Source organism: Equus caballus, chromosome 18, assembly GCF_041296265.1.
Source record: "Equus caballus isolate H_3958 breed thoroughbred chromosome 18, TB-T2T, whole genome shotgun sequence".
In the NCBI taxonomy this organism is placed as follows: domain Eukaryota; kingdom Metazoa; phylum Chordata; class Mammalia; order Perissodactyla; family Equidae; genus Equus; species Equus caballus.
In genome coordinates, this window is record NC_091701.1 from 78,632,552 (window position 1) to 78,646,096 (window position 13,545).

At 35.2% G+C, this 13,545-nt stretch overlaps 1 protein-coding gene across 12 annotated transcripts in view; it reads left to right on the forward strand.

Moving 5' to 3' along the window:
* NBEAL1 (neurobeachin like 1) overlaps window positions 1–13,545 on the forward strand; it is a 203,456-nt gene that overhangs the window by 155,343 nt on the left and 34,568 nt on the right. For all 12 annotated transcript variants that reach the window (XR_011428354.1, XM_023622418.2, XM_023622419.2 and 9 more), the window contains 6 exons: window positions 2,366–2,492; window positions 7,781–7,929; window positions 8,774–8,907; window positions 10,391–10,492; window positions 11,910–12,005; window positions 12,678–12,802. Coding sequence is in view for 11 of the 12 variants with exons in the window: in XM_023622418.2 (XP_023478186.1) it covers window positions 2,366–2,492; window positions 7,781–7,929; window positions 8,774–8,907; window positions 10,391–10,492; window positions 11,910–12,005; window positions 12,678–12,802 (733 nt within the window). In the remaining variant the exon portion in view is untranslated. The remainder of the gene's footprint in view (window positions 1–2,365; window positions 2,493–7,780; window positions 7,930–8,773; window positions 8,908–10,390; window positions 10,493–11,909; window positions 12,006–12,677; window positions 12,803–13,545) is intronic.

Here is a 13,545-nt window from a genome sequence, read left to right on the forward strand (position 1 = left end):
AGCCAGCCCCAGAAAGTGTATTCTTAAATGTATCATTAAAAATATTTGGGTTTAGAAATATTTTTTTTTTTGAGAAAGATTAGCCTTGAGCTAACATCTACCCCCAATCCTCCTCTTTTTGCTGAGGAAGACTGGCCCTGAGCTAACATCCGTGCCCATCTTCCTCTATTTTAGATCTGGGATGCCACCTCAGCATGGCTTACTAGCAATGGGTAGGTCCACATCCGGGATCTGAACCAGTGAACCCTGGGCCACCAAAGCAGAATGTGCAAACTTAACCACTGTGCCACTGGGCTGGCCCCTAGTTTTAGAAAATTTTTTTGTCCACACTTCTTCATTAGAAATAATCTTTTCTGATTGCCAGATGCAACAGCTTATTTTTAGTCCTACTTCCGAGGTCTCTGAAGCATTGGTAGTTATCCTCCTTAAGTGTATTTCTTTCTTAGCACTGATGCTTAACCTCCTCCTTTTCTTACCGTGTTTTAGTCTTTTTTGCTTGACCCTTTTTTCTGTTCGCGTTTTAAATGATAGTGTTCCCAGAGCTATGCCTGGCTGTCTTGCCTTTTACCTGTGCTCCCTACGAGATGGTGATCTCTTGGCTTCACCACTGTATTACAGTATATATTTAATGATACATTACGTATATATAAAGTGATACTTTCCCACCTGTATTTCTAATTCTCACCTGCCTTTTAAACTTTAGACCAAGGTTCCCAGCTGCCTGTTGGGATTCTTCCACAGGGGCTTCCATAAAACATTCCTGAAACTGAGTTCCTTATCTTTTCCCCTTTGTCTACGCCTCACCCCACATTCTGCTTCTCTTGTATCTTGTAATGTAGTTATCATTGTCTCCATCTATTAGTTACTCATGCTTAAATCATTAGTATTAACTATGAGTCTGTCCTCACGCCTCTTAATCCCTACACAGAATAGCTCATTAGGTACAATGTCCTGTTAATTCTTTCTCTTACATATATTTTGAATGTTTTTCCTTATATGCATTCTCTTTGCTATTGCCAAGGCTTAGCTTGGTGCTGTCTTTTCCCAAACTTAGAATGGTGTCCCAACTGGCCCCCATTCCTGCCGTCCTTCCCGCCCTCAGTTTACTCACCAATCTCCCATCAGATTTTCAGCTTACACTCTTACTGGAGTACTGTCATCCATCTACATAAAGTCAGTTTTCTATTTGTATCAGATTATCTAGACTTCCTGCTTTTCAGTTTTTATTGCACTCTCACGTGCTTTGTTTAATTAAATGTTTAACAATAAATTTTTCCTTACATTATACCACAGGAAAAAAACGTGTTCCATAGAAATAGTTACTTGTTCTAGGGAAAGTGTGAGCCAGTACTTCCTAGTGTAGAGAAAGGTGTGATCAAGGGAGATTGACACAGAAAAATGCAACTGTCCGTTAGGCTGATTCATTTCATACGTCTGAGCAAGGATACTGTTTGAGAAATTAAGGGTAGATTTGTCATATTTGTAGTATTTTGTTATTTAGCATAAATTATTTTTATTTCCCACAAATGAAATGTCTTTATTCGTAGTTATATATATAAATTTTTTCCAGTCCTACCTATAAATTATGCATACATTGTTATTACTGTCCTTATGCCAATCGGATAATTGAGAGGTCGATTACAATAATAATAGCTACCATTTATTTTTTGTGTAATGTAATGTATCTCCATTTTACAGTCACAGAAACATCAATTCAGAGAGGAGTCATATGGTTAATAAATGGCAGAACAGAGTTTGAATGTAGATTGACCACCTCTCAGCCCGTGTTCTTTCCTTTACGCTAGCCCTGCTCTCTTACAAAATTCACAGTTTATAAAATGCGTTACATTTGTTGCATAGATATGTGTCAGAATTATCTATTAAATTCCCTGTGCTCCAGAAAGGAACAGTTTAGCTCTTGTTCTGTGTATTATCCTCCAATGCAAGATAATGTGTCACTTCTTTCTTAGTATTTTTTTAGTACAATTGCATAGTAAAAATAGTTCTGTTAGTACAATGAGAATACTTCTTTCTTTGACTTACTTATTGGCATGCTTTAGAAGTGAATTTGATTAGAGATTAATTGTCCTATTTCTGAAACTTACATAATACCACCATTAAAAATAGATATCATATTTTAAAACATTTATTCCTTTTATTATATGTATAGTAATTTTAAAAATCACAAACAGCATAGATTACTCTAAATCATGTATAATGACTTTTCTGTAGTAAATTAGTTTTTTTATCTTAGAAAATTTCAAGTACCTTCTTTACTTATAATATACATTATTATCATATAATTAACAATCAGAAATTACAGAAGGGCTATATTGTGTTTAATAGCTATTTTGTGTTTAAACAGGTGTCCAGCACTCACAGCCTTCCAGTGATTCATTGCTTTTGGAAGTGGTGAAACAAGTAAAAGTTAGTGATATGGAGGAGGATAAATTAGATCTTCCTGAAGAGGAAATAACAGCCAGAGTAAATATGTATGTATAAGTATTTGGAGAATTTAAAATTATTTTGTTCTGAAAAATGGGACTGTGAAATTGTGGAAGGTACTTCCTTGAAATTCTAATGCTATGCATTTCCAGGGCCCCTAGTTACTGCTGTATCAGTTGGTGGGAGGCCGTCAGTGTTAACTGAGGTTATTGAGGAACCTTCTTAGAGCTGGGATAACTTGGAGCTGGACCTTGAAACTAGAAATATTTTGAACTGAATGATAATGGAAACATGACGTATCGAATTTATGGGATGCAGCTAAAGCTGTGTTTAGATGGAAAGTACAGCATGAAATATAAACTCTTTAAGTGAAAGGAAGAAATTAAAAAGAATAAAAGCAGAAATACATGAAAGAGAAAACCAAAAAACAAATAGAAAGATCAGAGAAGACAAAAGCTGGTTATTAAAAAACAGATAACAAAACAATAAACCTTTAGCCAGACTGGTTAGGAAAGAAATATAACATAAATTACCAATATCAGGAATGAAAGAGGAGGTAACACTACAAATATTAAAATGACTAAAAAGAAATGACAACTTTATGCCAATAAATTTGACAACTTAAATGGACAAATTCCTTGAAAAATGCAAATTACCAAACCTCCCTCAGGAAGAAATATATAACCTGAATAGCTTTAAATATATTTTAAATTTCAAATTTGTATTTTAAAAACTTCCCCTTAGCAGATATAAAATACGTTCATTTCCTCGTGTCTCCTTTGTGTTATTATTGTGACAAATATTAGACCTTTATATGTTTGATGCCCAAGAAAACAGTTTATAGTTATTGTTTTATGCAGTTATCATTAAATCAGTTAAGGGAAGAGAAGAGAAAGGTATGTAACTATATTTTATATTTGCCTACATAACTATCATTTTATCATACGTACTTATTTATCACATGTATACTATCATACTTATTTCTTTGTGTACATCTAGTGTCCTTTCCTTTCAGCCTACAGGACTTCCGTTAGTATTTCTTGTAAGGAATGTCTAATAGCCACAAATTCTCTCAATCTTTGTTATCTGTAGAAATCTTTATTTTGCCTTCATTTTTGGCTACTTTTTTTTTTTTTTACTGCCAGTCCTCCTCTTTTTGCTGAGGAAGCCTGGCCCTGAACTAACATCCATGCCCATCTTCCTCTACTTTATACATGGGACACCTGCCGCAGCATGGCTTGACAAGTGGTGCCATGTCCGCACCCGGGATCCGAACCTGCGAACCCCAGGCCGCCGAGAAGCAGAACGTGCGAACTTAACCGCTGCACCACTGGGCCGGCCCCTTGGCTACTTTTTTTCAAAAATTGAGATAGGTTTTTGAAAATTCGCATAACGTAAAATTAACTATTTTAAAGTGTACAGTTCACTAGTTTTTAGTATATTCACAGAGTTGTGCAACGTCACCACTATCTAGTTCCAAAACATTTCCATCACCCTTAAAGGAAATCTTGTGCCTTTTAGTCATCAGTCCTAATTTTCCCTCCCCACATCCCCTGACAACCACTGATCAGCTTTCTGGCCCTATAGATTTGCCTGTCTTTGACCTATCATCTATTTCATACAGTATGTGGCCTTTTATGTCTGGCTTATTTCATTCAGTATAATGTTTCCGAGGGTCTTCCGTGTAGTAGCGTGTAACAGTAGTTCATTCCTTCTTATGGCTGAGTAATATTCCATTGTATGGATAGACCACCTTTGTTCATCCATTCATCAATTGGTGGACGTTTAGTTTGTTTCTACTTTTTTACTTTTGTGACTAACATTGCCTTGAATGTTCATGTACAAATTTTTGTGTCAATGTACGTTTTCAGTTATCTTGGATATATAACTAGGAATAACTTTGCTGATCATTTAGTAGTTACATGTTTAATCTTTTGAGGAATTGTGAAACTGTGTTTTCACAATAACTATACCATTTTACATTCTCCTGAGCAATGTGTGAGGTTCTAATTTCTCCAGATCCATGCCAACATTTGTTATTCTTTTTTTCCCTTAATTTATTATACCATTCTAGAAGATTTGAAGTGGTATCTTGTGATTTTAATTTGCATTTTCCTGGTGACTAGTGATGCTGAACATCTTTACATGTATTTCCTGGCCATCTATAAATATGTCTCTTTTGGAGAAATCTTTATGCAAATCCTTTATCCATTTTTAAATTGGGTTGTCTTTTAGTTATTAAGTTGTAAGGGTTCTCTGTATATTCTAAGTATAAATCCCTTATCAGATATATGATTTGCAAAAATTTTTTCCCACTGAATGGATTTTCTTCCACTTTGTTGTTGGTATCCTTCAATGCACAAGTTTTTAATCTTGATGAAGTCCCATTTGTCTATTTTTTTCTAAGAGTTTTGTATTTTATTTCTTACATTTAGGTCTTTGATCCATTTTGAGTTAATTTCTGTATATGGCTTCATGTAAGGGTTCATGTTCATTCTTTTGCATGTGGTTATCTAGTTTTCCCAGGACCATTGCTTTCTGTTTGGGTGGATAGTTTTGCTGGATATAGAATGCCTGATTGACAGTCTTTTCCTTTCAGCATTTGAATATCTCATGCCACTACCTTCTGGCTTCTATTGTTTCTGATGAGAGATGTGCTGTGAATCTTATTGTGATGTCCTGTATAATGGTGCTTGTAGGTTATTCTTTTTGTTCTTGGCTTTCAACACTTGACTTTTTGTCCATGTATGGGCATCTTTGTGTTTATCCTACTTGGAGTGCACTGAACTTCTTGGATGTGTAGATTAATTGTTTTCATATTTGGGAAGTTGTCAGCCATTATTCCTTCAAATAGAGTTTTTGGTCCTTTTTCTCTGTCCTCTCCTTTTGGGAATCCCTTTGCACATAGGTTGTTTTGCTTGATGGTGACCCTCTGAGGCTCTTTCGTTATTCTGCTTGATTCTTTTTTCTTTGTCTTCTTCAAATTGGACAGTTTCTTTTGATCTATCTTCAAGAGCCCTCATTCTTTCTTTTGCAAGTTCAAATATGCAGTTGAGTCCTTCTGGTGAGTTTTTCATTTAGTTATTGTATTTTCAATTCCAGAATTTTCCGTTTGGTTCCTTTTTAAAATACGTAATTTCTATCTTTCTATTGAAAATTTCTATTTGATAGGCTTTGTTCCCATAATGAGTTTTAGTTCTGTAAACGTAGTTTCCTTTAGTTCTTTTGATGTATTTATGATATCTACTTTGAAGTCTTTGTCTACTAAGTTGAACATCTAAGGTCCCCTAGAGACAGTTTCTTTTTAGAGCTTTTGTGTTTATGGCTGATACTTTCTTATTTCTTTGTGTGTCTCATAATTTTTGTGAAAACTGCATTTTAGATGATAAATTGTAGCCACTCTGGTTTCTGATCCCTTCCCTCAATGGTGGTTGTTATTGTTGTATTTTGGTTTCTTTGTTTAAGTGAATTTCCTAGACTATTTCTGTGGAGTCTGTTTTACCTGCAATGTGTTGCCAGTGATGTCTGTATTCATTAGATTTTTGTTTTGTTTTTAAAGCCTGGCCTGCTAGGGGTTGCCCCTAGGACATCATAGCTTGGTGGTCAACCAGTGATTAGTTTGTGTTTGTGTTTGAACCCCTTGATCCAGTAAGACTGCCACTCTGCCAGTGGATCTGAGTGTGGAATAGGAATGCATTCAAATTTGGTGATTTACACATCTGTCCTGACTTTTACTTTCTATGTTTGTAAAGCCTCATATTTAGCCAAGAATGAGTAGCTAAGTCTCAAGTATTTGATTTATTCTAAACATCACTTTGTTTGGATTATAAACTAGACATGGCAAGTATTTCTTTGGAACTTATTTTAATATTACAGATTGACCAGATTCAGTAATATCCTTTGTTGGCAGAGCAGGATTTTTGTTCATATAATTTTAATAATTTTTAAAGATTTCTTTGATTATTTTCAGGGAACTGGGTAGGGATAGTTATCTAGGGAGCTATCTTTGGTAGATTGTTTAGTTAGCCTTTTTATAGAGATATTATTTTCTTTCTTCAATGACTAGAGAATTCCATAGATGTCAGTCTCATTCATTTTAAACTGAAAAGCCAAAACACTTTGTTTCATAGAATATAAATAGCCTTCAGACTATTTACTCTCTTAGGTCATTTATTTCTTCATTTCATCACTGTAAATATTGGAATTTCTCTGTTTAAGAAAACATCCTTAATTTTTAACTTTTTTTTAAAGATTTAATTTTTTTTTCTTTTTCTCTCCAAAGCCCCCAGGTACATAGTTGTGTATTTTTAGTTGTGGGTCCTTCTGGTTGTGCTGTGTGGGACACTGCCTCAGCATGGCTCGACGAGCGGTGCCATGTCTGCACCTAGGGTCCGAATCAGCGAAACCCTGGGCTGCCACAGTGGAGCACACGAACTTAACCACTTACCCATGGGACCGGCCCCGAATTTTTTTTTTTAAGCTTAGCTTTAAGTTAAGAGTTGTAGTATTACCAGTTAAGTTGGTGATACTTATAGAGCTTGCTCATGGAAATCCATTGGAAACCAAATTAGACTTAGTCATTGCTATCCTGGAGATGAGTCCAGTGTGAAATATCTAGGACCAGAGAGCAACTGACTTGAAGGATAAAATTGAATAACATTCCATGAGTGGTCAGAGTTCCCATTTCTATACTTGGCAGTTAAAAGTCACTGAGGCTCCCAGAAAGCTGTCCCTTCCCCTGCATCCCCTCCAATAAACATAAATGAAAACAGTCCTCCTAAGAGAAGGTTTGGCATAGCAGCTTTTTGTTTCTCTCCACTTCCACGGTCAGGGAACGCTGTGATGATGTTCTAGTTTTAGTTGCTCTTAAAAAGTCTCATTTTACAGTTTAAGAATCAATGATAATGAGTACTTCTAATAATTATTTACAAAGCACCACTAATGATGCAGTCCTTTATTCACAGATTCCTATGTTCCCTGGGTCAATTTATGGCTCCCAAATATAACTCAAATGACATGACCGGTCTTGCTGCGTGTTTGAACTGTCTTTTGCCAGTAGTACTAAAGATTCACTATATTTCGTTTTAATGAGTCATATACAATTAAAATGTAAAAAATATTTTTTTGAAATTAAGTTATTAGGTAATAAGACTACGTGGATAATATTTTAGTAATTTAACATGCAATGGAATTTTTTTTGTAGATAATTCGGATACTCTTTGAATACTAGTTTTCCAGACGTAAGATTTGTATTTGAATATGTTATTCTTTTCCGTTTACACAGAACACATTGTTGGATGTTTCTTGCTTGTTTGGTTGGTTTTTGTTTTTACAGTGATGAGAAAGAAGAACAGGATCAAAAAGAAAAATTAGTGTTGTCAGAAGACTGTGAACTCATTACAATGATTGATGTGGTTCCTGGCAGATTAGAAATCACTACTCAACACATTTACTTCTATGATGGCAGCATTGAGAAAGAAGATGGTGAGGAGTTCTGGGGGAATAATTTCTGTTGTTCAATAGTTAAGTATCCTGTTTATCAATCATTAATGAGAAGAAAGCAATAAGATGGGACTGTGGAATTGTAGTCTGTCATGTACAAAGAGAAATGGAAAGTCAGTATGGGATTAAATTATTCAACAATGTATTGAAGGGGATGCTTTTTAAAATTATCAATGTTTTTTAAAAGGTTTAACTAGAGGGATTGCTATAAACTTAAGCTGTAAAATACAATCTCAGGGGCTGGCCCCGTGGCCGAGTGGTTAAGTTCGCGCGCTCCGCTGCAGGCGGCCCAGTGTTTCGTTGGTTCGAATCCTGGGTGCGGACATGGCACTGCTCATCAAACCACGCTGAGGCAGCGTCCCACATGCCACAACTAGAAGGACCCACAACAAAGAATATACAACTATGTACTGGGGGGCTTTGGGGAGAAAAAGGAAAAAATAAAAATCTTAAAAAAAAAAAAATACAATCTCAATTTTATTTGTATGTACACTTACTCTTACAGGCTTCTCACCTAATCCTTTATCTGAAAATAAAAGGATATTAAAATCTAAGATGCCAACAGAAAGAGAAAAGGAAAAATGTTTCTAAGATACAATATTCATAATTTTTCTCTCTTCTCATGAAAAGGAAGTAGAGTACCTAAGGAATTTTGAAATAGTTTTAAAAGAAACATTTAAATGTCCACTAAATTTAACAAATAGATTTGATGATACAAAAATTGAATTCCTTTTCCCTAAGTGCTACTTTTGTCAGAAGTGGGAGATATTTTTCTGCATAGTAACTTTATATGGTGCCCCAGTCACAAGATTTCTTCTGTTTTCAGGAGTAGGCTTTGATTTCAAGTGGCCTCATTCTCAAGTTCGAGAGATTCACCTACGGCGTTACAACTTAAGGAGGTCAGCCCTCGAGATTTTTCATGTTGACCAGTCCAACTACTTTCTCAATTTTAAAAAAGAGGTATGTAAGATGCTCCCTTCCTGGAAGGCCCAAAGCATTAGCTTGAAGTAATTTTCCAGCTAGTGAGCTGTAATGAAACTTTGGACTCTGCTCTTTCGAGTCAAAATATTAGAGGAAAAAATATGTACTTTGGGGGCTAAGCAGTGTATGAATTTTTGTTTGGATTTATGTTTGAATGTTTGGAGGGTGCTTGTTTTCAGGTTCTGTATATAAGTAGATAAAGAAGTCAGTGGAACATTGGGTGTCAGCCAACAGGTGCCTCAGAGTACCCAATTGTGACATAATATGCAATATATATGATATGACTGGATTTATGAAATTAGGTGGTTCAGAGATAACCACTGGAGCAGGGTTGCCTGGGTTGGGGTACGAGCTCCACCGCTAGCTGTGTAACCTTCAGCACGTCACCTGCCCCGAGTCCTCCTTCCCTCGTTCACTCACTTGGGGTCAGACTTGCCTCACGATCTGACAGCTCCTCCTGCCTTGCTTAGCTCTCCGCTTCCCCTCGCAGATCTCTCTCCTAATAAAACCCTTGCATGTTCAATTCTGTCTTGGCATTTGCTTCTCAGATGACCTGATTAAGCAGAGTCAGTAGCTAAGTTTCTGTTCGTTGGTGGGATCTAGGTTTACTTATGGATGATTTGATTCAGATGTTACAGAGCATTTTTCTATTTTTACAAAAGGATACTTTTTTACTTTAAAAATAAATTTTCTCCCATAGGAAAATACAAAGCATGTGTGTTTTAGAAAGCTGTGTTGAATACTGTACGTTTGTATAACTATAGTTTTTAAAGCACATTTGTATGTAGTATCTAATCTCCATAACAACCTTCAGATTAGATATGGCAAATTCCATTATTACTTTTTTTATAGATGAGGAGACTGAAGTTCACAGATGAATTTTATTACTTTACATTTATATAGCCTTGAATAATTCACAGAAGTCTAAGGGTAGACATTAACGTAAAAGTGAGACTCAGTAAATTAATTTATTTTTCAAGGTGATTAGTAAATGACAACTAAATTTGAACTAGACTTTAGCTAGTTTTCTGATTTAGTGTCTGATGAACAAATTCCATTGTACTCTATAACTTTCTCAAAAAATACACGTCTTCACTTCTCCAAGTGTAGGATAGTAGAGAAGTCAAAACATAATCCTCTGTTTGTGTGAAATGTCCAGAATACGCAAATTTGCAGAAACGGAAAGTAGATTAGAGGTTGTCAGCGGATGGCAGGGAATGGGAATTCGGGAATGATGGCTAGTGAATATGGAGTTTCTTTTGGGGATGATGAAAATATTCCAAATTTAGATAATGTTGATGGTTGCACAACTCTGTGGATATACAAAAAAGCCCACTGAATTGTATACTTTAAAAGGGTGAATTTTATGGTATGGGAATTATATCTCAATAAAGCTGTCATAAAACAGTAATCCTGGTTTGTCTTAATCAGTTTTTAAGCTATAAAATGCTGTGTTTTCTAGGTTAGAAATAAAGTGTATAGCAGACTGTTGTCACTTCATTCTCCAAATAGTTATGGCACCAGATCACCACAGGAGTTATTCAAAGCTTCAGGATTGACGCAGGTGGGAAGTTTTAACAGTCGCTGTTTTGGTGTTCATATCTCAGACTTTTGCTTAAAAGTAAAACTCTCTTCTTCTGATTATTTTATTTCGATAATTACAACTGCTCTTCTTCCATTCAGATTGGTCTTTAATCTTTGAATCTTTCTTTGTTTCCCTCACACACACAGTGTCCTGTTCTCCAGCTCTCATATCATTCAGTTTATGGACATATCTTGTGACTTCTTTCTTAATAATTTTCTTTTTTAAAAGAATAACATGGGGTTTTTTTAATAATAAAAATAATCCATGCACGAGGTAAAAAATGGGAAAATGCAAAAGGCACCATGGAAAAAAGGTCAAAAAAAAAAAATTGTTAATCCTTCTATCAGCCAAAGTTAACTAATGCTCTTGATCTCTTACCCTCACCTGTATCCCAGCCTCTCTTGAATTTGTACTGCCAAAATCCAAGGAAAGGCTATCGTTTTCTGCTTTCCCGGACTGTTAGTGGTCTCCTAATAAGGATCTCTGCCTCCCAGCTCTCTCCTTCCTCCTCCGTGTGCATTAATCTTCAGTGTTGCTCGTGTTCAAAAGCCATCAGCAGTCCTTTCCTGTTGCTTATGGAATAAGCTTTATTTAATAAAGTACAGTCTCTGTTTTCTGTGGAAAAAACTTTATTCATTATAGTACTTATTCCTCAGTTTGGCACTGAGGACAGTTGTAATGGGGCTTTCTGTAAAATCCATACACGTGTATTCAGCCTTCCCTGTCTGTCCTGCGATTAAGGAGCACAGTAAACTTAAAGGTGCATGTTAATCTGTCCACGGAACCCTGAGCACACCCATGCTGGGTGGAGCAGGCAGCAGGCCAGGGACACTGAGGTGATCAGAAGAAAATAGTAATAGTATCTTTCTTAAGAAAATTTTGTGTTTACGGTAGCAAAATCCCATCTACCATTGCTCTGTAAGGGCAGTTTTCTGAGGGTTGTTAACGTCATGTTTATTTAAAATTCATAGGCCATTTTAATACATTAAGATACTGATTTTTTAATATGTGCACTTACGAAAATTTCAATTTATAACAAAATTTTCAAAGTTGGACAGTCCTAGAATTAAAATTTTTAAGATATTCAAATAAAATATTTATTTAATTAAAGAAAAGACTTAATTCTTATGGAGATCTTTTAGACTGCAGTATAAGATTTATATTGACTTTTCTGTTCCTTTTCTAGAGACCAGTTTTTAAAAGGAAGCGAATTTAGTAAAAGTATGTTGATTTTATCTCCCTGTTAATAAGCTTTTTTTTTAAAGCCCTATTCCTTTTATTAGAAAGATGGTGGACATAATGGAAACAAAAGCTTATGTTGGTGCTGTCAGTAATAGTTGCTGATTTCTAAGAGACAGAGATTGATTCTGATTTTGTTCTTTGTTGTGCTGTCTAGAAATGGGTAAACAGAGAGATATCAAACTTTGACTACCTCATTCAAATAAATACAATGGCAGGACGAACTTATAATGACCTTGCACAGTATCCTGTGGTAAGTTTTATATAAATCTCATTAATGTGGAATTGCCTTTTAGTTTCATAATACACAAAAATATATGTGCATGCTAGTTATTTTTTATTTTTAAAAAAGATATAAAAACTATTTTGGGGGGCCGGCCCCGTGGCCAAGTGGTTGAGTTCGCGCGCTCTGCTTTGGTGGCCCAGGGTTTCGCAGGTTCATATCCTGGGCGTGGACATGGCACCTCTCATCAGGCCATGTTGAGGTGGCATCCCACATGCCACAACTAGAAGGACCCGCAACTAAAAGTATACAACTATCTACTGGGGGGGATTTGGGGAGAAAAAAGGAAAAAAAAAAAGATTGGCAAGTTGTTAGCTCAGGTGCCAATCTTTAAAAAAAAAAAAAAACTATTTTTGCCCTTCTGTATATTTTCTGCCCTGCTATTTTCAAGAAGTATATACACATGAAAAGTAATTAAAAAATAAAAGCCTTGTTTCTTTCATTTCACTGAAAATATTCCAGTGGAATTACAGGAAATAATACTTGTGATTATTGAACTAAAGATGAATAAACACTGCAACAGGGAAAAAATATTTGTAAAGACTGTCCCTTTTTGTCTTTAGATAAGCATTTGATATTAGATATGGGGATAGTAGCTTCTCCAAGAAGGAATGCGTAAATTGTAAATTGTGGCTCTTTTAGTTTCCCTGGATTTTACAAGATTATACTTCAGAAGAGTTGGACCTTAATAACCCATCTGTATTTCGAGATCTTTCCAAACCAATTGGGGTAATTAATGATAAAAATGCCAAAGCCATGCGAGAAAAGTAAGTGCCTTTTATCCCTTTCGAAAGATACCCGTCATTTGTTTGAATTTGTATTGATTTCGGCTGCGGCCAACCAAGCGTTCCTTTTTTAAATGCACAGCTACTTTTAATCATCAGAGTCTGATAATTCCTTCATTAAGTGTTCTTGAAAATATATCACTTGTCCTTCAAGTATATTAACTATAATCTGTTATTTCCCTTATTTGCCGAATTTAAATTGATACTGTTTAGAATTTCTTTTCATGTTGTAAAAAGTATGTGCTCAAGGGTAATAGGTTCTTGAAATTTTTCTTTCCAGGTATTTTAGACTTAATAACCTACTAATTTAATGTGTAAAAATATTCATATAATAGAATATTTTAGTAGATGTAAAATTAATAGTCTAACCTATCCATGAATAGTGTGAATAAAGAACAGTGAAATGTGTGGAAATCTACACAGTGTCATTTTAATAAAGGAAATTTTTATAGTGGTATATATTTATGATCGACCCTGTAAATGTCTCACAGTCTTTTTGTGAGATTAAAAGAATAATCTAATTTTAATTTCCCTTTTCTCCATGTGAACTTGTGGATGACTTGTCAGTTATGACTTCTAATAATAAGGACAAATAACTGTTTTGCAAACAAACTTAGTTGTAGATTTATTTAGGAGTAGATGGTACAGTATTCCTATTTTTTTCTTTTTATTTGCAAGTCTTCCCTAGGACTTTTTGCAATGTTTAGTACTTGATTCGATTTGAT